The sequence below is a fragment of the Cygnus atratus genome, chromosome 9 (assembly GCF_013377495.2).
Source record: "Cygnus atratus isolate AKBS03 ecotype Queensland, Australia chromosome 9, CAtr_DNAZoo_HiC_assembly, whole genome shotgun sequence".
Lineage (NCBI taxonomy): Eukaryota > Metazoa > Chordata > Aves > Anseriformes > Anatidae > Cygnus > Cygnus atratus.
The window spans coordinates 14,496,231-14,521,329 of NC_066370.1; the positions used below are offsets into that span (position 1 = coordinate 14,496,231).

Here is a 25,099-nt window from a genome sequence, read left to right on the forward strand (position 1 = left end):
GGAACTTCTCACCCCCTAATTCTGGGCATTATCACCCCGCTGCCTAATGAATGCTTTGAGGGGTCTGTCACAAGTTTTCTATGCAAGAAAAATTGGCTGTAGATAATGAATGATGATACCCATTCTGTTTCATTATTTGCAGTAATATGCTCCGTTTTTCAGTGTGGGGGTGGGGGTATGGAACTAGGGAAGGGGAAATACTTATAAATAGACTTGTTAATTACAGAGGATTTTAGACCTTCATGGTGGTGAGAGCTGATAGAAATATGTCTGCCTTGTTTGGTGAGCTGCTCAACAGCAGAACTGTGCTGTAACACAGCTCTTTGAAGTCAGGTAGCTACACTGCGGTGTGTTTATCTCCTCCTGGGACAGTTTCAGAGTAGTGCCATCCCTGACGCCACTCCTTGACAGACCAGTACCCACACTGGTCTTTGCCATATACTGTTGAAGTCCTTCCCTCACCTCCATGAAATCACAGAAATACAGGCACTGGGTTTTGTGAGACTTAAGCACACACTAATGTTGCACTGAATATGGCGCTTAAAGGCAAGGTGTCTGGGGGTAGGGCTCGTTTCACCAGCCTTGATGTGCCTCCCTTCCGGGGAGCTGCCCGAGGGGAATCTTCCTTGAGGAAGGATGGAAAGGAAGGGGTGTTCATTTGAAACCAGAATTCATGAATCCCTTTATGGAGATGACCCTAAAACCAGCTTAGCCTGAGCACCTGACAGATATCTCAAGCAATGCTGCTTTCTGTTCCCTATGTTGTTTTTCAGGTTTTCCATCTGAAAAGGTATCCGTCTGTAACCTTTAAGCAACTCCACCGAGCGTTCTGTTCCATTGTAATCAGGTTCCCATTATGCTACCCGTACCCTTTGAGTCCATTTTCCTCTTAGAAATCGTGCAGTTCCTCAGACGTTGATGAAGCTCTTGTAGCCTGCGACACTGGCTGCAAGGAGCCAAGCACCATATCCCGAGCTCCTGGGACAGCATCCAGTTACCTCTCCACAAACTGAAGCACCAAGGGTCCTGCCACATCTGGAAGCTCTTGTCCTACAATTCTCAGTGGAAACAAAGCCCCGCTAATGTCTGAGTGTGTAGTCTATCAGCGCTCTCAGTCCTTTCCCCGTTAAGCTCATTGTGATAGAAATGATAGCTCATTGCACCAGAGCCTGACCGTACATTAATGTGTTTACTCAGGGGAAAGGTCTTTCTCTGAGACACAGGGTCTATTTGGAATCGAGCAGTGAGATAAATAATTGAGAGGAAGTGGCTGCAATGCTTTAATCGATAAGATTGCGGTAAAATTGAGTATTGAAAGGTCTTGTCTTCTTCCGTCCTGCCTAGTGCTGCTTCCGAATGTGGAGCAGAGCTCAGGACCAGGGCAGTATCACTTCCCGAGTGCCTTTATTCCTTTGATAGCGGGGACCACAGGGGCAGGCGCACAGGTGAGTTACGGTGCCTCGTTCTGGCCATGGTCCCTGTCTATATGTTTTTAGCATATGGCAAATGCGAGAAAGTGTGGCTAGGCTTGAAACTGTTTCAGGGTAAACTAAACGAAGTGGTGTTGCTCGTTTGCCACAGGCAAAGACGTGCACACGCGCATTACCACAGCGCAGCTGGCCCACAGAAAGCTGATAAGATACACTAGCCTGAGCACATGTACGAGCCCTTGGCATTGCAAAGGCTGTGATCATCCTGATGGGTATATGTGAACATCCTGATGGGTATATTTAGGCTTCTGGGAGGCAAACAAGCTCAGTACTTTTTAAAATCTGCTTTCAGCATTGACCCTATGGCTGCAGGTCTTTCCTGTAGCTGGAAGCAAGACGTTTGTTTCCTGTTCGATATGGTTTGTACGGGCTGGCCGTGGGGCAAGAAGCAGCAGTGGCCCCACGGGGTGATGTCTGCCTAACCTTTGCTTTTCTTTTCCTTCCGCAGCCCTTTTCAATCTAATTCCTGTGGGTCTTCGTGTGGTGGCAATCCAAGGGGTGAAGGCAGGTCTGTACGTTGCCATGAACGCTGAGGGATATCTCTACAGCTCAGTGAGTACCTGGCACCTTTGGGCTCCTGGGATGGTTTGGTTTTGTAGGGGGAGGGATGAGACCCCACTGGGACTTGCAGCCAGCTTTTGTGAAAATGGTCATGTATCGGAAAGCCTTTAAAAGCAGGAGTGGTGGGAGCTGCTGCAAAGCCATGCAATATTCACTTTAAAGTGTCTCCACGGAGTTTCGTGGTAATATTTCCTGACCTGTGAAGATATACTTTGTGCTCCTTTGAGGAGTTACCTAATGTAGGTCACGTTGTAGAGGAGGCTATACAGTTTGCTGGTTATACTCTGGTTCCCTGTTTGTGAAATGAGATGGAGTGAATGGAATTGCTTCTGAATTGCACCCGGAAACTGTTGGGGGTGGTGCCCCAATGGGTCATACTCTGCTTCTGACTGCAGTGTAAATCCACAGTAATACACTGACTTCATTAAAATGGTTCTGGACTATTCTGTTGGCAGAGTGCTTCGGCAGAGCAGAATTACCCTGTATTTGTGTGGTCTTTTTAATGCACATAAAAGATAAGTGAGGCATTTTTTACTGACTAATTCCCCTATAACTTTCTTAGATGGCATGAAAGGGCATGAGGTTATTCATAAGATTCTCATTTGAAGTAAGTAATTGATTTTCACAGTGAATAATTGATTCAGTGATTTATTAAATATGGCAGCCCTTTGCCAGAATTTTTATGCTTCAAATAACTTTGCTCTAGTTCTACATAGTAAGAAGTGATAGTTAATAATACTCTGCTCATTTCTGTGGTTATGATATCTTTAAAACATATAGGCAAGATTTTAATCTCATCTCCATTTGTGTAAATTTACAGTATAATGATTCTGTTCTTGTCTCGGCATTTGCTGTGCTTTAAAAGCGTACGTGAGATCGGAGATAGGACCACCGAAAGGATGACTATGTAGCGTGGGGCAGAAATGCCCATTTCCCTAACTTGTCTGCTCTGTGCCTTCCTATAAACCTTTGGACCCAAGGAGATGCTGTACCATGTACTCAGCCAAAGCTGATGCTTATGCTAGCTGCTACAGTAAGAGGAGGCTGCGGGCTCACAGTACTAGCAGTGTTGGGTTTCCTTTTGTCATTATAATTCCAGTAAGCGCGACGTACTGTCACATAAGGTGCAGCTTGAAAAAGGCACACCACTTTGTAGCTTGTAGCATAACAAAATGGTACCACCGAAACGCGTTACCACTTAGGATATGCATAAGCACACCAGGATAGATCCACCGCTCTAGCTTTGATTTATGTCTCTAATAGCTGTCAGTTAATTTTGCTTCAGGTTTCCTTGTGGGTGTTCTGTGCAGCAAGCTCTTGGTGGCTGTATTTTGAGGTGCTTCCCCTGCAAGGTCACTGACAAGGGATCAAAATCTTTGCTATCATCGTGATCCAAGTAGCTTGAGATAAAAAAGGCTGAGTTGCACCTGTGTTTCCTGACCCATATCATCCATCTGCCTTCCTGGTCAGTTTTAAACCTCTCACATGGCTGGGATTTCCCCCTTTCCCATGGGAGGTAACAAAGCTCTCTCTCCCCAGCAGCTCAGGGTAGAAAATGGCAAGTCGATGTGTTAGTATGCCTGGCGAGATAGGTCTCAAAACTGGCTGCTTGTCAAAAAGAGACAGAGAGATCAATCTGGATCTCTGTGGATGCCAGACGCTTCCTGTTCTTTCATAGCCCAGTAAACATAAATGACTGCCTCTAAATAAATTACATTGGTTTACTAACAATGAAAATCTCCTTTTTTTGTAAAGCTATCAAGTCCTAAAGGTAGGTAGATCGAGGTACTACCAAGTGTGGTGTGGTACTGCATTATCAGGCTCGCTTCCCCGTAGGCACAGTGTCACAGGGGTCAGGACTGAAGTTTTGCCCTGTACCTGTGCAGTGCTGGGAACGAAGGGGTCCTGGCCCAGAACCAGGGCTCCTCGTGCCCCCAGTGCCCCTTACCTGAGCACTGCAGGAAAGCAGCGTGTGGCATTAGAGCCACAGCCAGCCGGGATGGGTCTTTTTCTGGCAGTGGGGGGTCAGCATTTTCTGAACAAATATTGCAAAGGAGAGAAAAGTGTGGGGCTCAGGCAAAAGAAGAAATGGAGAGTTGGAAGCATGATGTTTGACAGCTGAGATTAGAGATGATGCGGAGGAAAAGCTAGCTAGCACACGGCTAGCAGGTAGCGAGGCAAAGAAGATGGTAGGAGGGACGTACCAAGAGATTTTGTTAGCAGGAGGACCATGTATCCAGGAAAGATATCTGCTATTTATATGAATTGTCCTAAAAGGCATCAAATCGTACATGTATTGAAATGAAGGTGGTTTAATGGAGCCTGCTTATTCCCAGCAAATGTGCCTGACTTAAATGGGAGGGTTAATAAGGGATGTACCATGATGGCCAGTGTGGTTAGTGAGTGAACCTCGTTGCATGCTATGGCTTGACGGCATTCAGCTCTGTCTGAACTAATAAGAGAGTAAAGCTGTTAATTTCATAAACATGATTTAAAGTTTCTGTTTGTAGTGGATGCTACTGGCCCATCCCTGCTCCAGGGAGATGGAGCTTCCTGGGCTGGCTTTTCTTCTTGTATTGACTGGTGGCTCTGTCTTACAACAGTAAATCGATAAATTCACTCTGCTTTGGAGCAGACCCCAAGGCAAGAAAGAAGAAAATTTGTGGATAAAGCCTGTTAGGAGCAGGGAGCACAGGTCAAACCCCTCATAGCACCAAAGACGGGATTAGACCAGGGTCCTGTACAACAACTGGATGTGGCTCAGAAGATCTCAGCCTATCCAAGCGGTCTCTTTTGGATGCTGCAGCTTTCCTTGTGGGGCCGGGATCCCACTCCAAGCCAACATTTGGCCTGGCTGTGTCAGTCTCGAAGGCTGTGCCGGGGAATTGCTTTGGCAGGACCTGACAGCCTGCTCCTCCCTGGGGCGAGCAGGCTCCCAGCCATGCTGCCCGGACCCGGCTGCTGCTCACCCTGAAGGAGAAGGGGAACATCGTCCCCGTTCCCTTGCTTAGCAGACCCTGAACTACAGCTTTGCTCTGTCTCAGGCCAGGTTCCTTTGCTGTTGTGCTTGTACCTGCTTTGTCCCCAACCTTTTCTGAGGAATTTTTGAAAACTGGGTCAATATTCCCCATAGCTACTGTTCACTCACGCAGATCCACTGATAAATGAACTTTTTCTGCTGCATGGCTGCCTCGCCTGCTGTCTGTCCCAGACTAGCCCTGCTAGGACTTGCTGTAACACCCTCAAGCCTGGGACTGCTTTCAGATAAAATGCAGCTGTCCAGGGAAATGGTTCTTTTTGTGTTTTTTTTCCTCCTTTTGAGCCCAGATCGTCTGTGTCTGTAGCTGAACACATCATCGCTGTGGGGTTTGGGTTTTTTTGGTGGTATTTAATCTGCGTGTGCCAGCTGAGACCTTGGCTGACATCCTCTGCCCTGGATCAAACCAGAAGCTATTATCAGCCTGGTCTTGGAGATGGTTTGTGCCAGCTCCTTCTGAGTTTGGGCCAGTGTGCTCTTGAACAAATGCATTTAGCATAAGCAGCCCTTGGAAAAAGTCTTCCCGGTGCCAATCAGCACAAAAGCAGAGCTGAGTGGGATTTCGAAAGCCAGACTCAACAAAAAAGCTCTTTGCAGAAACATGCAGTACCCTCCTAGACCAAAGTGCTTGGCCACGTTGATACCTTTAACAGTGAGTTTCCTCATTTATTCTACGTAGTTAGAGATGGGCAGGGACTGTGTGGGGTTGATTTGTTGCCTGAAGCCATCCCTAGATCCCCAGGCAGCTTTACAGGCCTAAATGCATTAGATGCCAAAGCTCGTTTGCTTGGGAAGCAGCTGTTTATGACTTTTGTGGGTTGTTTACTTACACTCGAGACCTGAGGTTTTTTCCAGACTAGCTTGCTTCTAACTCTGAAGTCTGCTGGGGAATTAGGTGCTGAGTAGGCAAGAAAACCATGTCTTGGTCTGAGGCACCTGGCTTTGCAGACAGCGGGATGCAAAAACACTGTCCTCACTGCTAGCTTGCAGAGTCATTGGTGATTTCCCATTGAGATCTGTTGTGGTATGGGGTGGCTGTAAATTCCCCGGTGGTGCACAAAGGTTTTTATCAGCACCTGGTTTTGGGAGCTAAGCAGCCCTCTTGAGGATCCCCTGTTAGCATTTGACACCAAAGCAGCAATATACAGAATGAATGAAGGGCAGGGTGTTACTTGCACTGCCTCAGCTCTTGGGAAGCCGAGACCAAAGGCTGGTTGTTGCAGAGGACAGGGAAACACAGAATAAAGAGGTACGTCCTGCTCCAGTGACTTTACAGCCTGATTGTAACAGAAGACACAGAACATGCTCTCCTGTCTACCTGTCTGGAGTTAATAGCTTCCCTACCAAATTAATTCCTGCTTTGGTGTAACCTTTCTCTGTGGAGTCGAAGCTTTCCCTTCGCTCCTGGCTCCCAGCTTTCCAGCTTGGCTCTCCATCACCCCTGTTGCATCTCACAGGAGCGTAGGGAAAGGATCGCATGAAAAATACTTTTTCTGAGGCGCAAGCCTGGTTCTCCAGGAGCAGATGCTCATCAGGGGCTAGTAGAGCCTCCCCAGACCCACCCAATCACTCCAAGTACACCGAAATTGCAGCTCTCCATACAGTATGTATAATTCAGTGGTGCTGCAGCTGGGATGGGATTTGCCCCAAGTGCATAACGCTTCTCTTCTAAAATGTATTGCTCGCACATATTCCTTGTTGTTCAACTCTGAGTTCTAATTATTTTTGAAACGGCAAATCGTGATACATAATTTATTGGAAAGGCTGAGAAAACCTTAGCAGAGATATGGAATACAGAGGGAAAAAAATGGGTCGCTTACGAGGGCTCAGTATGGTTTTACAGTATAAACCTGCGAGTTTGAAATGCTGAAATTAGGGCTTGAATCACTTCAAAGATTCCTGCTAATAAGGGAATGATTATGCACAATAAAAAAAAATCTAAACAGCACTGAAAAAAAAACAAGTCATGTTAAGAGCTCAGTGTGTCTTTTCATTTTCCCTTTCTCTGCTTTTTTATTCTGCTCTATCATTTTGCATAATAAACATGTCTTGCATAATAATAAACAAGCATCTGGGGAAGTATGTATATTAACTGTATTTTTTAATCTGCTTGTGATGCTGTAACTATTTCACTACAACTCCTCTAGGGTTGCTGCACTCTTATTTACATCATTTCAAGGTCAGGGGCTGGAATCAAAAATGCTGCATTCTCTCCCCTAATAGGCTTGCTTCTACTGATGCCATTTCTTTAATTCCTGTTTGACCTCCAGTCCTGCTAGCCGATGGAGTTAGAAGTGCAGATATGCCAGGCAGGTATCCTGGGTATCTCCTTTGTGCAGACTTCGCGAGCGAGCAGGCTAGCTGGGGGGATTCCCTGGTTTCCATGCCTCATTAGGGAGCCAGGTCAGCAGAGACAGAAAAATGTCTCCAAAGGCAAAGCACAGCGAGAGCCCAATTTAATGTACTTTTAATTTCCCTCCAGAGCATCCACTCTTCTTCACTGGTGGTTTAAGGGGGCTCGCTGAACGGAGGCATTAACTGGGAAAGCTCCTTCTGTCCCCAGGCTTAATTATAAGTGTGGAGGGAGCGAAATGGAGGCGTGGGGCAAGCAGTTGTGCTGAGGAGAGCCAGCCCCTGGGAGGAGATTTCTGCCTTGCATCAAATGTTCCTAAAATACAGCTGATGAGTGCCCTGGCACACCACCCCGGTAGCTTGGAAACTTGTAAACACAGCTATCAATAGCAAAGTGGTCACTTTTCCCCCTTTAGGTGCTTCCACCCTCATGGCTTGGCTGCCCCCTTCTCTCCAAAGCTTTCCTTGTGCCCTGGCAGTACAAGCTCCCTGTCCCCCGTGTGAGTGGTTGGGCGCAGGGGTTTTTCACGATGCTACAAGAGCAGACGTGGCAATGTGATCGACATGTGCCAGAAACAGGTCTGACCTCACTTGGCAGGACCTCCTGGGCTGCTCGTCAGCCCCAGAGGGCTGGCAGGAGAGCTGGGGTGCTGTAGTACTGTGGCTTTGTGGGCACGTTTCCCACTTGGCACATTCCCGAGGGACTTGCGTCCCCAGGACATCCCTAGCACAGCACCACAGCGAGGCTCCCAGCGGGACGGTGCTGCTCTGCTCCTTGGCAGCGTCACAGGTGGATTGGGTCAGACCTGGGCCTCCTCTGTTCAAGCACGAAACTGTTCGGAGGCCAAAATCAGTAACAGCAGGACATAATCCCTTGTTTTTGCTAGCTTATGTAAGAACAGTGCAAATTATAAAGAACGAGTGTGCTTCAATAACAAGTGCCTTCTCTGAGCCTGGGTTGCGCAGGATGTTTAGAAGTGTGTTATGCTCCATGTAATGCCATCCAGAGGAGAGGGAATGGGACGTTTCCCCTTGTAAGCAGCGGTCTGTCAGTATTGGGACGCATTACGAGCTTTTGCTGAAATTTCATTTTGGAAGAATATCAGGGAAAAACACTCCAGTGGTGCTGACTCATCTCATTTTGACACTTCCCCAAAGAAATGTTACAGATTCCCATTTTGAAAGAACTTCAGAGTGTTTTATATTGCTTTACCGTTCCTAATAAAATCAGAACAAAATGTTGAGATTTTGGTGGAGCATTTTGATCCCACGTGACTTCCTGCAAGTGTGAAGGGGGCAGGAGGGCAAGGTGCTGGTGGGGGGGATTGCTCCACATTGTAAGGGAGGCAAGATGAGGAATCTCAAAGATAAATCGCAGTCAGGGCTACCATCTTCTGCACAGCCTTCTTGCTGCTGATTTCCTTGAGTCCAAGCTTTAACCTTTGATCAGTAGGCAGGCAAGTCTTTGGAACAGGTCCCCAGCAGCAGTAGCATTGCATACAGCTTGCCCGTTTTTCTCCCGTGCATGGTGTGCGATCAATTAACCACTGCAGGGGAAACAATGAGGTTGAAGCAGAACAGAACGGTCGATGCAATCCGACCTTCAAGTCGGATTTTGGGAGGGAACTCTAGAAAATGTCTGGACGGAGAATCGGGTGGCATGCAGGGAAGCCCTAGTTAGCAGAGGTGACTTGAGCGGAGCAGACTGAAGCAGCTCCTCCAGCTGCGGTGCACAGGGGATAACGCTGCCGCAGATGTGGACCGCTGGTGGCAGGGATGTCTGCATTGCTCTTGTGGGTAACTGAGTCTTATCAGGATGAACCTGGGTAACTGGGGTTTTTGAGTAGTGTTTTGAGGAAGGATATTTTTTTCTGGATGGGCAGGGTAATGTTTTCCTCTGTAGGCAGACAGCATTCATTAAAAATCATGGGCCCAGGCTGCGGCAGGCGTTCCACCTCGCTGTGGAGTTGGCGTGGCAGAACGTCCCCAAGGGTTGCTCAGGGTTATGCTGTGTTTGCTTCCCGAGTTGTATTTTCAATGTCCACTCATGAGAGATGCTTTTATGTGCCTGTGGCACAGGCACTAGTCTGCAAGAAAGTAAGCTGGGCACTGCCAGACTCATTACATTCAGAACAACCCACCCTGTCAGGAGCTCGGGGTCCACAAAACAAACAGCTGTCTGCATTACGGTGCGTCAAAATGCAACGGTGTCAGGCCTGCTAAACGGAGCTGACAGGTCACGGGAAGAACTGCCTTGCTTTCCATCTCCTCCTGGGCAGCCTGCGGCTGCGGGGACTGAGCTGGGCAGGTAACTGCTCTGGCCCACCATGGCTTCAATGGCAAGAGCAGCTCTGGGTTTTGTTGGTGCTGGCACACTTCTCCAGCCCCCACGGTCGCTCTGGAGAGCTGGTGGCACCACAATTCCCTTTCCTTGCCTTCCCTTTGCATCCTGCTGCCTGGGTGATGCAGGAGCAGCCAGGAACTGAGCTCTTCTCCCTGGGCTATCAGTTTGCTTTGCCTCAAACTCGCCAGCTTGCTTTGCTTTTTTAATGCCATTTATCCTGTGTCTGTTTTGCCCATAAATAGGGACATTGTCTCTTTTCCACAAGCAAAATCTCGACAAATCTCCAGCGTGTCAAAGGTGACAGTGGGATTATTAACATTTTATTTTGTGGTGGAGGGAGGATAAATATTGTCCTTCCTGGCAGGTTTTGAGCGAGGACGTGTTTGGCTGAGGTCAGGCGTGTGTTAATGAACTGATTCGAATCTCCTTTCTGATAGCACCAAAGTCAAATATAGAATGGATAAAACTAGTGAATGGCATGCCTCTGCCAAACAGTGACTAATGGCTCTGGAGGCGAAGGCAGGAGATACGACAGTCATAGACAGGCTGAAAAACCCAAGAAGAAACCTTGCTGAGTGTGTGCATGTAATTAGAACTGGGAGCCAAGCGACAGAAAACTTTTGAAGTGGGGAACGTGGTTGGATTGTAATGCAGTTTACCAGGGGAAAGGAAGAGAAGCGCAAAATACTTGGGCTGTTTCAGGGCAGGCTGGTTGGATCAGTGGGGGATGTAGTATGCTGCAGCAGAAAGGGTGGGGTGGGAGCCTGATCCATCCCTGGCTGTGCTGTGAAAACGTACCGTCGTGACTTGGAAGGCAGAAATTATTTTCTTGAAGTCTGTGGATCATGGGAGCTGAGTTCAGGTCCCTTAGCTTTTTGTTACCAAGTCCCAAGACATAGGGCTGGCTCCTGGTGCCCACAGTTGCATGGTGCAGTGCCACACTCTGCCAGGAGCCTCCTGAAGCTGGAGGAGCGAAGGTGCTCAGCTGGGGTTAGGAGCATGGCCGGGGGCCTGGGATGGGCTCAGCAAGGCGGTGGAAATGCTCCCGGGTGCTCGGCTGAAGCTGTGCTCCCAGCTCTCCCTTGCAGCAGGGATGTGGGCTCTGGGGATCACCCTCTGCTTTCGGCTGCATATTCTCGCACCTCTCCTGAAAGCGCCACTCCCCGCCGCAAGGAAAGCTCCCCGTCTACCCGCTTTCTCTCTAAGCCAATTCCTCCGTGACGATGCGAGCGGGGTGGAAGGGATCTGTGTGTGCTGCCGGCAGCCCCTCGCTGCTGTGCTGTGTTGCGTGCTGGCGGCGTGCTCGGCTCTGCAGAGCGCGTGCGATGGCCACAGCACGCTCCTTCCACGGCGCTTGCAAGCTGTGCAGCCTCCACGCTCACTGGTGGGGAGGAGCAGCGAGGCACCTTGCCCACAGCACTGCCCAGGGGCATCCTGGCAGCAGGCAGGATGCGACCCGCTCCCGTCCCTCCTGAACCATGCCCATGCATCTGGCCTCGGGGTGCCTGGTTCACCAAAGAGGCCCTGCAAGGGCTTTTCTGGATGTGCTGGTGAGGGCTGAGCCCAGATCTGGCCCTGTGTCAGTGACTGTCAGGAGAACAGCAGTGAGCATCAAAGGCAGAGCCTGTCCTCTCCCACCCGCTGGATCCGCTGACAAAGGATCTGACTTTGTTTTATAAATATTTCTGACCCTTGCGGAAGGCTCAACATGTAAGCCCTGAGTAGAGGGAGGGGGTTTGTTTGTTTCTTTGTGTTTTTTTTTTTTAATTTTTTTGGTTGTGTATCCCGGGGTATTTAAGTATATTATTATCCAACTTGTAAATTTTGAGGGGATGAATAAACTAAGTAGAATCTGGACTTAAAATAGCTTTTTAAAAATACTCTGCTGCAAAGCTTTTTCTTGTTATTTTTTTTCTCTGTAATGGTACAGGAGACTTGAGATCGGGGCAGACAGAATGTTGAGACATAGGATTAGGAGAAAATGAGAGATTTTGAAAATTCGCATAGTAAAAGGCAAGCCATGGGCTATTTTTTGTCAAAAATAGGAGGAGAAAATCATGGCTTTGCTGAACACAGCCCAGGCAAGATGGTTCAGAGCAGAGTTAGGAATCTGGAATCCTGGCTTGGTCCTTATGTTCCAAGCTAAAATGAAGTTTCTCTGCTGCACCAGCACTCATCTGTAGACTTCCCAGGACTCGAAAACCAAGTAATCGCGGTTGCAATCATACCCATTAGTCCCTGTATGGTGTACCATTCCCCCTTCTGCCTGCAATTAGGCTACGTGTTTGATCTTTTATTCTTGTGACTAATTTCACTTACTTGCGGTTTTTCTGTTCTTTAGTTACATCATCCAAAGGCTTCTGCTGCTCGCCTTGTTGCCTTCTTTGTTTTTCCTGTTCCTTAACCACTTTTCACTAATCTTCTATCAGTGTGGTTTTGGACTACATACTGAAACGATTCATCTCGGTGGATGGACACTTGTAGGTCTTCCCTCTAGCTTTTGCAGGACTAAAAAGGGGATCTTTTTCCCCACTGACACACTACTGATCCCATCCTATGATGACTGGAGGGAAATGCACTCTGTGGAAAAGCCCAACAAGCCTTAAAACTTTTAAATTAAATTAATTATCCCTCTCTGACATTGATAAATATCCCTCCACACAAATCCTGGGTTAATTTGGTGTTTTGACACCTGAGCCATCAAGAAGGCAGTCAAGAGACTATGAGAGTGTCCTGCCACCTCTGGGATACTGACAGCGTATGAGGTGCAGAGGTGTTGTGTTTGGGGAGCAATGGTAGGCTTTCATGTTGCTCTTTTTTTTTTTTGTGTGTGTAAATTTTCTGAATCCCAGGAAGCTGGAATTATTTTGGTATTCAGAGCAATGTACTGTCCAATCCCCCAAATACATACCTAGGCACCAGCCCCATGCTAAAAGCTTTTCAAAATATGAACGCCCTCTTGACATAAATAAGATGTGGCATGAAGATGGTAAGTCTTCCTATCTCCTCACCGCTTTCCTCCTGAGAAGGCTGAAGGGTTGACTTGTCTTTGTAAGAAGCTTCCTTGGTCGGCTGCTCTGAAGGCTGCACATTGAATGCATTATTGATACCTGCGTGTGGGAGTTGCATGCACACGTGCACACATTACAGCCTCCCAGATGCTGTCTGAAGCACTGCAGAGGAATTGCTGCAGCTGGGCAGAGATTGTCTGCTTCTCTCTAAAGCCTCGAAGATAGAAATCAGCATGAATCTCCTGCATAGCCTTTTCTCTTCCACCATTAAATCATTGTAAGCGTGAAATAGAAGAGAGAGGAAAATACAGCCTCGGGGATTTTGAACAAGTCTGCTAGGTGAGGAGGCACTGAGAGAAGTGATGTCCAACTTTCAAGACATGTGCAAAATGAGCTGAGCAGCTGGCTTCAGGGTAATTCTGCCGTTCCCACAAGCACAGTCGCTGTGCTGGGCGATCATTTTCCCCAGCAGGAATCTCTCCTAAGCAGGAGTTGAGAAGGGCAATTCTCTGCATCCCTGCCGCAGTGTTCAAGCCCCGCGTACTCATGCCAGGCATTGTGCATCTTTAAAATGACTGTTTCCCATTCCTGGTGGGTCGAGGAGCGGAACAGCAACCTCTGATGGGCGGCCAGGTCAGAGAGGTGCAGTACCGCTTCACTCTGACGGGAGCACCACTCAGTGCTGTCAGCGTAACGCAGGGCCCAGCCTGCGGCTCTCACATACCAGTTAGAGTCATTGAAATGCAGTCCTTTTGCCTAAAGCTCTATCCCATGATTGGCCTTCAGGATAAGGCAGGTCTGAGGGTGTTTAGGTCATCTGGATCATGGGCAGTGGGAGGAATTAAGTCAGCTGGGGTTGCAGAGGCCCCAGAATCAATCTGTTATCATTTACCTCCGAGTCACTCCTGGGCTCTCCCACAATCTCGGATAATTCTCCACTCGCCCTGGAAAGCTTCATTGCATAGCTAGGGAAACCGAGCAAAGAGGAGCGGTGTGACATGCTCAAGGTCATGCGTGGAGACTGGATTAGTCCTTCTCTTCTTCCTGATCCTAATTCTTTGCCTTGATCAGAAGCTCTCTTTTGTATCACTGTGGTTATTCAGGGAACTGGTGCATCAGCAGCAGCACAACTTATGTAGTATCTCAAGTCTGAGCAAATCAGTCTGCTTTGAAAGCTGTGTAGGCAGGGCTTGCTTCTTCCCCTCTGTCTTCCCATTTCACTTCTTTTCTGGCTCCTCAGCGTTTATGTCCCTAGCAATCTTCATCGAGGATAATGGGAGCAGGCAAAAGAACCACAAGAGAGTCGTACTCTGCCAGCCATCTTCCCTTGCACATCTTAACACCATATGTCAAGTGCAGTTGCTCAGAGCTCCACAGCTATCTCTTTTTCAGCCTCCCAAGGAGCTGGGGCTGTTTACAGTGTGAGCTTCACAAGATGGCAGGTGGAGAACTGGAACCGGCTCCTGAGAAGCTCCGGATTGCAGCAGTTCTCCAGAAAGAAGCACTTCCGATGTGGTGGTGCTCCAGGAGCTGAGCAGCCAGGTCTCACAAGAAAACTTCGCAGTAACAAAATCAGTGATGTTTTTTTCAGACATTTTAAAGACCAAATTTCAGAGATGTTGGGTACCCAGTGAATAAGAGGTTGTCTCATAGAAATAAACAGTTTTGCAAATTGGAAATCATTATGTCTTTTGTGAAGTCACAGCAAGACCTACTTTTCTACCAGAAACCTCAAACTGACTTCCACTAAAGGAGATTATCCAGTTTCTTAGAATAAGAAAACTGAAGTGTAGAACCTTTTCTACCTTTTCACCTTGCAAGAAGCCTGTTGGTCACACTTCTCTTTGGTTTGTGACTCCTTGATTGCAAAGCAGGCACAGTATCCCATAGGCCCAGGTTTTTTGCATGACCCTGGCTAATTCCAGGTGTTTTTTTTTAATTCTCCTGCAACCCTGTGAAAGTGTTGGCCACTGGATTCCAAGTGCAAGTGTCTCAAACGTTTTACTTTGTGACAGTCTGTTTTTGTAAAGAGCTCCAAGTCATAATTTCTTAGAGTATTTTAATTACAATTTTTATATCTCCAGGAGTTTCTTCCAAAGAACTTCTTTGTGAAGGTTTATTATTCAAATTTGGAAGGGCAGAAGGAAATCAATTTCCTCCTTCAAACCTACCTTTTTTCACCTACTCTACTTGCTTATCACTCTCTGCCTTGCCAGGATTATTCTAATCAGATTTCACGTATGGAAAAAAAAGACATAAAAATAATTCCTCTCTTTCAAGTATTCAGGAGGCTTAAGTAAATTAAGACCGTTGCTCAGATTCTGCTCACTGCTGTGGTTGTGAATACAATGGAGGGTACCTGGTGTGGCTGGCGGAAGAATGCTGTCTGATGTGTGCTTTTTGTCCCAGGAGAGAGGCCAGAAGGCAGGACTGAAACCAGCCTCATCCTTGGAGGTAGATTGGTTAACCCTTTGTTTCTGGGATGCAGACCTACCTGCAAGGCATGTAGACACAGCCCAAACCAGCAGGGGCGAGTGGCAGAGAGCAGATGCCTGTGTTACTGCGGGTTGCACTGCAGGAAGATGCTCTGGAAGCCAGGCAACCAGACCTGCCAGCCTGGTGCTTCACCACCACCTCTTTCACTGAGCTGATCCAAAGGGGAACCAAGTGTCTGAACTGCTTGAGTGGTTTTGCAAATCTGTGCTCAGCCTAATGCACCAAATAACAGCTTGCAGCAAGGCCAGCACGGCTTCTCTGCATACAGCTTATTTCTGATTTGGCAGCTGTTTAAGAACTTTATTTGCTGTACATGTCAAGACTGATAGCACTCCTATGGGGGCTCTGACCTTGACCATCCTCCTGTTCTTCCTCAGTGAGCTCGTTGCAAGCTCCTAAATTGTCGAGAGGGTTTTGCCATGAGCTACAATGAAAGTGCCTTTCTGTAAATGCTGCTATGAGGAGGTAGGCTCACCCTTCAGCGTGAGGTCTGGGCTTACGGACGTGGTGGAAGAAGGCTACTCCGATACTGTTTCTGTCTCTTTGTATGACAACCTGAGTATTTCTATTGAGTTGGACAGAAAGTAGATCCATATTCTGTAGGAGGTTTCTTCCTGAGAGTGGCTGGAAGATGGTTGTGCTCATACTCTGCCAGAAAAAGGACAGTGCACAGGCTACTGACAACCATAGGTCATTTTGGAGGTTCAAGGCACATGAAACTTGGCTTTAGAAATAATATAGGCCTGCAATCAAAATTTAAGAAAAAAAGCAAGTGTCCGTGTTTTGCAGATGAAAGCAGTTCCTGTCCTTAGGGTGCTAGTGGGGCAGTTTGTAAGGTCCAGCTCGTTGCTCTGCCACAAACACCTTGCCTTGACCTCAGGCCCCATCACACAGGATTCAGTGGAGCTGCCTAAACCTAGATATTTATCTCCCTCTGCAGTGTGCCAGCATATTCTGCCTGGCCCCCAGAAAACCATGGTTCTCCCATAGGTCCCGTGTCCTACCTGCCAGCCATGTGCACGTCTTGTGTGCCCCAAGACATCTCAAATAATACTAGAAACTTGCATTTAGGTAACTAAGTCAAGCCCTGAATTTCTCTGCCTCAGCCGCTCATCTATACGGTGAAGATAAGATTTCTTTCCTACTCCCACAGAGACAGTGTGGAGATAAGTGTGCTGGAGATTGACAGGCACTCGGATGCTACGTTGAGGGCACTGTGTAAGAGCTTGAATAGATAAGAGAGCGACTACATGACAGCATGAGGGTTTTTTTTTTTGCTTTGTTTTTTACCTCAAAAGATTTTCTCCTTCACGTGTCCTTTTTCTATCAAGATGCTAGTGCTGTGAAACAGCAATGAGCTCACACGAGCCTCTCACACCTGAAGCCTTCCTGGGTTGACATTGCTCCAGATCTAGCTGCGTTTCCATCTGAATTCAGCCATCCTGGCCCTGCTTGCCCCAAGTTAGTCAGCCACAGAAGTGTGCGTATGCCTCAGCAGCATTTGGAGGGAGCTTCCATTTGGGATATCTCTATTATTCATTAAAAATGAAAAAGCGAAAAGAGGCTCTTGGTTTTTAGGTCTGCCAAGTTGGAATGGTGCAGTGAAGTAGGGGAAATCAATGTTTGACTTAAAAATGGAATAAATTGACCTGGCACCACCTAAGAGAATCAGCCAGGAACCTAGCTATCTTATTTTTCAGCTAAATCACTGTTCTGGCACCTAGTTACTTCATTGCCAGTGGTGCTGTAAATACTTGCTCCCTGTGGTTTCAGCGGGATTTCAAAGTAATCACCATCCCTGCAGTTCTTTCCCCTTTTATTTACAGACTTCAAAAGCTCAGTTTCATGCTCATCATATAGGACTCTGTTTCCTAGCATCCATTTGGAGACTGTCCGAAAGAAATTTTATGCAGCCAACAATCTTTTCAAATCTGCATACTAGCGGTCTGCAGGACGTGAGACCTAACTAGCATAGGCAATTTGGACAGTCACAGCTACAGACCCCATTGAAACCTAGGGCAGGGTGTTAGGTAATCTCCTTCCTCAGGTCTCCCCTGAAAATTTAAACCATTATTATTTACAACAAAGTACTCCCATGTGCAGTGGGAGAGGTGGACAAAAACAGGAGTCTGGCAAGACGTCCATGCTTACCAGCTCAGGATTTAGGCACACAACTGAGTAACCATGTACATTTTTTCTAAAGACCCTGAGAGAGAGACTGCAGCACGCATGCTAGGTGATTGTCCTTTTATTTATATTCTCTTTCACAGTGTCCCCTTTCTGCCAGCAGTCATCAATTATACGTTCAAATACTTGGGTATAATCTGTTCTCAGTAGTGTCACTTCAACGTGTAAAATTCTTTATGGTTAGCGGTGTCTCCATTTCTGTGAACAGTCCATTGATACTGTTGATATCAACAAATATTTCCCCTCCTGCAACTCTTGAATCTCTAGACATTGAAACACCCAGAACCTGAGTACAAGCCAACAAGAGGCCATCTAAGTGCATTTATAAGTCACTGGCATTGTATGGATTCTCCACTCACTTTATTGGGTTTTTACTGAGAACACTCTGAGAAGGCCATGATGGCCACTGCTGTAATTCCTCCCATACACTGCCAGCAATTGGAATCAGGATCCCTTCATATACACCCGACTCTTGTTGAGTATTTCTCTGGCCAGTTCAGTAGCCTTATACAATAGCTAACTTATCAAGGACCTGAGAACATCCTCAATTCAAGGGAAAAACTCTTGTGCCTCCAGTTACTCCTCTGCTCAAGTACTTGGCCAAACTGAGGAACTGTTTCCCTCCTGAAAATCCTAGGGGAGATACTAGCTTGTGATCTAGACCTCAGGGCATCTCTTGTGCCCTGCAAAATTTGGTAACATCCATCTGGTGAAAATATTCCACTCTGCTTCTTTCTAACTCGTCTCTCTGTAGGAGCCATCTGTCTGTCTAATCTTCCCAGGCACTAACGGATGGCTGTGCTTAAGAGTCTGACCATCCAAGTAGAGTCCTCTAGTGATGAAACCAGTGGTGCAATGACTGCTAGTACATGGTGGGCACCGTGCAGCCATCCTACAGCCGCCTACTTGTTTTCTGTCATCACTCAAACCTGCAGTGTATTTTTTAAAATGAACATCCCCGTTGCCCCTAATCTCTTGATAATAATGCGAATATTGACCATGTTTCCTCTGAAAAATTTGTGGAGGAAAGATGGAGGAATGCCTCAGTGGACTACATTGTCAGATATACAAAGCTAAATCCACATTTACTAGGATAAAGATTAATTTACATACTCAGAATAGGTAGTTGCATAGCGAAGAACACTGCATGCTAGGTAGGTAAATTATAACACTCTGAGGCTGTTGTAATGATAAACTTGAGGGGAAAAACGAGATTTACATATTTGAAAAAGTAGGCTTACATATGCTTCCTGTTCATTTAGATAAATCGGCTAATATATTAGCTTAATACATGGCAGACTCAAGAGTGTGACCCCTCAAATATACATATTCAGAGAAAAATAAAGATTGAGAAACAATTCTTCCAGTAAATAGGGGGATTATCCACAAATCCAATAAAGTACTGCAGTTTTTATTTCCCTGTTATGGTATTTTCCGGCTTGAAAACATTTGAAATGATGCTTTTTCCTGATGAGGTGCCTCTTTAGAATTCCCTATCAACCATTTTGCTTTTTTTATTTTCTGAGCCTTTTCTTTCTGATAGGTAGTAAAATAAAAACTATTGAGTAGTTTTTTAATGCGCAACTGTGGAGTCAGCAGAAAATAACAGTCGAGACTGCAAAGAAGAGCTGATTTAACATGGTTTTTAGATTGTGTTGAATAAATGAAAAGGAGAAATGTTTTCACTCTTCACCAGTTCAGTAACTGTGCCCTTTTCAACCTCAACAGACTGAATTATCTGCTTCTAAGGAAGTTCTGCCATTAGGTTGTTTTCATGTTTGGATATTTTATTTTTAAAATAAGATGTTCATTTCCCACAACAATAGTAATTCTGTTAGGCCATCCTTTTTCTGCATAGGACATCCATCACCTTTAGTGGTGGGATACCTGCAGATTTCTGAGAGGGGCTGTGAAAGTAGTTGCAAGGTAAAAAGTGTGATTAAACTGGCCATTTGGCTTTCTGCGGGAAGCGGGTTGTGAGGCCTCTCTCAAACTTGGTTGAATCATTTTTACCTGGAGCAATATTTTAATGAAGCAACAGGACCAGGACTAGAGGGTTTTCATCTCTCCTTTAAGGAGAGTGAGTGACTGGCTGTGCTTTCACAGCAGTTTTGAAGGAGCCTGGAAAGCTTCATGTGATGTGACAGAGCAGAGCAAATAGTGGTCTAATTAGATATATGCAGACACTGAGGGAAAGCAGGTCCTCCAGTCAGTAAAAATGTCATATATGTTTGTGAGCAGGAAGGAGGAGGAGAAAGATTCAAGCCTGGAGGTGAGTCTTGGAAACAGCCTCACTGAGAGTTTCAGATGAGGGTGAGCCTCATTCTCTGAGCACCCCTGCCAACATTGGCCAGGAAGACATTAGGAAGTTTAAAGCAGAGAAGAATCTTCTTCACATAATGTGTGAGGGCTGTTAAAGACAAGGATACCACAGATTGCTGGAGGCCGAGGCCTGTAGGCCATGTTGCTGCACTCTTCACCAGTACACCCAGTACCCGTCCCTGCCAGCAACAAAACACTCAGGTAGGTGGGCCCCTGGCTTAAGGGAGCCTGTCTCTGAGAGGGCCTAGGAGCCCAGGGGTAGACAAGCATGCACGGAAGGAACTGAAGGAACCTTCACTTTTCTATAACCTCCAAACATCCCTCAAAAATAACGATGGGTGTATCAGCAAGGCCGTCTCTGACAAAAAGGCTGACTAGGCCCATTTGATGAGAGGACAGCAGAGCTGTAGGACGTTCATGCAAGTCCACACAAGTTTGTTGAAGACCGGGGCGTTTACTTAGAATCATGATGAAAATTCATTAGTCTCTTGCCGTAACTCTTGGGCTCATTTTCCTCCCTTTAGCTCATCGTGTTTAATACAGTCTTCTCTCTCACAGCTGTATGTACTGAGTGCATTAGCCCGCAGGCCTGGGAAGCTATGGGGTATGCTTCGGCAGAGCTGGATTTTTCAGCTGGCTCCAAGAGCGAGAAAGTAAATGTCTTTAATCTCCACACTCTCCCTCTTTAATGAGCACTGCTGGAGAATAAAAGAAATAATATGGATTCAGTTCGGTGCTAAATGTTTCTATGATATCAGAAATTGGTGACTTCAAGGTTCTTTCTTTTTTCTCTTGCTCACCACCTCACATGCCTTGTGATTATAATGATCTTTGCAAAGAATCATGGCAAGTGTTTGGAACACAGAAGTTGTTCGGGAATAGCAAGGAGGTGTGACCTCAAAGAGCCAGGAAGTCTCTGTTCTAAAAGAACAGAGAAGTCAGCAGAACTGGACGGTTTTGAGTACTAATAGCTGGATATTGTGAAATACCCAACCAGAAGGTAGCTGAAGAAAGGAATCCTATTTCCTTCATCAACTATGCAAAATGGATTTTCAGTTTCAGTTTGGTCATCTGTGTTTTGAGAGTAGCCATTTTGTTTGGGTTTGCATATTTGACTGAAAAAAGGGAAGAGAGATGGCCTCCTTTTTTCAGGTAGCAGTTACCTCAAGTTGGTTTTTGTCTGGCAGCATGGAGGATTGCGGGCTGCAGAGCTCTTCATTCTATGGTGCTCATTGAAATGCCTGATTTCTTTTCTTTTCAAAGAACAAACTAAAAAACAAAAATCCAACTTACCCAAGAACCACACTGTATTGCTATTTATATATACCACTTCGTTTTCTCTTGTTTATTCATTTTCTTCTTTAGATAAGAATGTTTGGTTATATTCTGCCAAGGTCTTCTATACCAGAAAGTTAGCAAATTTCCCTTTCTTTTCTTCTGACATTTATGGCTAGGTTTTCTACAGTATTTCCCATCAGTAAATTTGACCGCAGAGTCACAGAATAGAATAAAGCTAGGGAATGTATTTAGATGACTTAAAAGTTCAAACGCAAATACATTGCCAAGATTAGACCCACAGAAACATGCAGCAGCAGAGTAACCTGCTGCAGTAAGCTCATACATAAATATCCCAGCAGAGGGGTTCAGAGCCATCTGCAGAGGCCACTAAAACTTACCCAGGAAGCCAGAAATCAAAGAGATAGGTAATAATCAGTCTTCAGTGTCTCAGAAGCATACGGACCTTTTTCTGCATTATGCTATGTGAATGTCTAATGTATTGCAGTATCAGCTTTTAGGTGATAAAAAAGAGGGGAGGCACAGCAGTGTTAATAGCTCAGATATAGACTGAAGCTATTAACTTTCTGAAAGTCCTAGTTGTTTTGAAGGAACAATCTGGTTACCATTTAAAAAGCAACAATACAAAGGTCTCCCTCCAAAAAATTTTGCAAATTTGCATGTGTGTTCATAGTTGTTTTTTTTTCTGCTCCATAAAATGACTTTTTTTCCAGGAGGTAAGAAAAAACAGTGACAGGAAAGACACTTTGAAAGGAAAGGTAGAGACTTGGGTGAGGGAGAGTGGGTGGTGGAGGATATTCATTACGTGATGTTTATCATCTTCCATGTGTACATTCCTCTCTGTCCAACTCAATACCACCCTAACAAATCTCCACCTCTTGGCTAGTATCCACATCCAGGGCATATCCTTGGTCACTGGTGACAATTACTGTGAGTTGTTATAACCAGGATAGAAAGTCAGTTTGGACAGGCTGGCTGGGACCAGAGGGAAATTGTGCTTGATGATCTGTGCTTGATGATGTGTTGTCTGGGGGCTGGTATGGCTGATCGTTGTCCAACTCTGCATTTGTCTTGGACAATAGCTTCTGTTCTTGTGTTAGCAAGTTTTAATGAACAGTGCATTGATAAATGTGTTGCTTCCCTTTCAGTGCACCATCCCTACTCCCAGGCACTCCAGAAACTCAGATGATCCTGCAATCATCCGTAATAAAAGTGTTGCCACTTAATTTGCACTCTCATTTCTGAACGAGAAGATAACGTTCCCCCTGATCTGCCTTTAAAGGGAGCTCATTTGTTGCTATTACTCAGAGAGAATCCAGGGAGATTATCTTGCTGGGTTTGGAAACTGCAGTGTTAATTAACAGGTTTCCAGAAACCATCTGTGAGTTTTTATTACAATTTGTGATTTGTTCCCACTGATTCCTAAAGTGGGGGAGAGCAGGGGTTACATGCTGATGGTTTGTAATTGCTTCCACGTTTGTGTATTGATCACTGCGGGGACATTCACAGCAGAAGTTACTAAGGCCACTGGTGGTGTTGTCTCACCATTTTCCCTCTATGGCATTTTCCTCCGGTCACCCAAGTTCCCTCTGTAAGGATGTTTCCTGCCATTACGTATCTGACATTTCGCTGATTGGGAGTTTATTCAGCAAAATTCGTCCAGACATGCTGTCGTGGATTGTTCAAAGCCACAGTCCAACAGGACAGAAGGTGCCTGAGTTAACTTCAGCAGAAGGCATTATTAAAAGTGGATCTTTAGTCCAATAAATCCTCCTTTATGAGTCACAGGTTGGAAGGAATTCAGAGAAGGGCGACAGAAACAGTTATGGGGCTGAGGGCTGAGTTAGAAGTGCTGAGAGTGAAAATATCTGCATTTGATAGGAGAGAAAATGGAGCAGATAATGTGCTCTACTGGATAAAAATTGGGATGTTTACAGGAAATGGGGAACAAACAGAAAATATTGCAAGAGTGAGTTAGGAAGTTCCAACCTAGTGGTGGGAATGCACTAATTCAGTTATTTTAGCTTAACAAAATGGAGGTTTCTGAGTGTGCAGCCAGTGTAGGTGCAGGTATGTGATTTTCCTGTCTTTCCACCGTTAGGAATGTGTCCTTTGATGCGGCCCATAACCAAGGGCAGGGATTTCTCAGATCCCCCCTATTGGTACTGGTATGCAAGGGACATTTTTGTTCTAACAGAAGAAAAATCCCTCTCATTTGCAAAAGATAACAAGTAATTTGGGAGCTGAAGAAAGCTTTTCTTTTCCAACGATTGTGTGTTAATTAACTGTCTGTCTCACAAATGAACTGTTAGTAGAAGGTGCTTAAGTAAAATGCCCTGAAGCTGCCACTTTTCTTCTTAACCATCATCTCCGGAAAAGATGTTGGGATCTGCTGGGAAGCCCGGTCACAGAACCGAGGAGAGCCTGCAGCAGTCCTCCTGCAAGACAGTTGCTGGCAGCATTTCCGTCTTAGCTTTTTTAGATCTCTTGGCAGCTTTTCGTTGCAGCGATGACAGCATCCTTTTAACCCACCTGTTATACCTGTTGGGTTTTCCTGGAAGCACCTCTCTGCTGAGTGCTGCATATGTTCTGGGGCTGCTGGATTTTGGACTTGTTGTGCATGTACATCTAGAATAGGTGCATCGGATGGTAAAGCTATCTCAGAACATCTAGACTCCTGGCTCTGAGCTGATGCTGATCTGTTTTCCCATCTCATTAGGGAAGCTGTATGTGCTGTCGTGATGACTTCTGACTATTGGCCTCCAGTGTGTCAGGAAGGAGGGATCGTGTCTGTTTTCCTTCTGCTCCATTTTGTGGCTGGCGGTCATCTGTATTCCCTTGCACTTGCTCCCCTTCTCACTTACCGCCTGCTACTTACCTCCTGTCGTATTTCGTTTCCTGGTGGCTGTGAAAGCGTTGTGGTGACCCCACAGCTTGCTTCCCATTGGGACAGAGGGCTTCTCTGTTTGGAGCACATGGGAAACCTGAAAAAGGCAGTGGGGAGATGGGCAAGGATTTGTCCCAGCTTGTCAGCTCCTGTCAGAAGAGATGTGAGCAGAGTGTTTCAGCCCAGTGCCTCAGCACCTCCTTCCTTAGTCTCTCTGGGAAGGCAGAAAGCACAACCCCAGCTCTGTTTTCACCAGGGTAAAGAGAAAGAAGTGAGAATTACAGCATCATTGCACGAGTCAGTCTGGATTTATATCAGCGTGATTAAAGTGGGCTCATAATAACATCAGGAAAGAAGTGACACCCAAACTGCTTTGCTTACAGCAGGGGGTGGCTGTGCTGTGAAGAAGGCATTGTGGCCTGGGGCTTCGGAGAGGGTTTCCATCAGCAGTGGGACCAGGCAGGGGTCTCTGTCACACAGCAAGGGCTGGGCACCTCTCTGCGCCCTCTGCTAGGGCACAATGGCTTGCACGACGTAATTATTTTATTTGAAATTAACAGGAAAAGTACTTCCTTCTTTCAGTAGGAATAAGGAGGATGTAGAGTGTCAGAATGTTTTCATATGAGCTCTGCTGAAAGCATAGGTACAGAGATATGTAGTCATCCTGCTTTAATGAGATTTGGCTATAATTGTGTGATAAAATTATTTTAGGTTAAAGTAGTTCATAAAAACTGTTTCATTATATTAAGGTATATTTGAGACTCAAAAATCTCATTCATATTATTGGCGAGATAAAAACTAACAGAAATCATGTTATTTTGAGAGATTTCCATTTACCAAATAGATGTTGGAGAATAAATGCTGCTCCTAATGCTGGGCCCAGATATACCAGGATGTGATAATTCGAGGATTTCTTTTCCAAATAGTTATTGAACTAAGAAAAAGCAATGTAGATATGCAAAACAGTGAGATTATTACAGAAGACTTAGACATAGAAAGCAACCTTCAGCTGAGAGATCATGAGCTCTTTCATTTTAATTTAAATGGTAGGCTAAACATTCGGCTGTAACTAAGATTCATGATTTCATAAAAGTGAAGGAAACTAGTTACAGAGGG

The 25,099-nt window shown here is 45.9% G+C and overlaps 1 protein-coding gene across 4 annotated transcripts in view; it reads left to right on the forward strand.

Moving 5' to 3' along the window:
• Window positions 1-25,099, forward strand: part of FGF12 (fibroblast growth factor 12) — a 133,673-nt gene that overhangs the window by 62,046 nt on the left and 46,528 nt on the right. For all 4 annotated transcript variants that reach the window (XM_035544585.2, XM_050712507.1, XM_035544584.2 and 1 more), the window contains exon 3: window positions 1,939-2,042. In XM_035544585.2, the coding sequence (XP_035400478.1) occupies window positions 1,939-2,042 (104 nt within the window). The remainder of the gene's footprint in view (window positions 1-1,938; window positions 2,043-25,099) is intronic.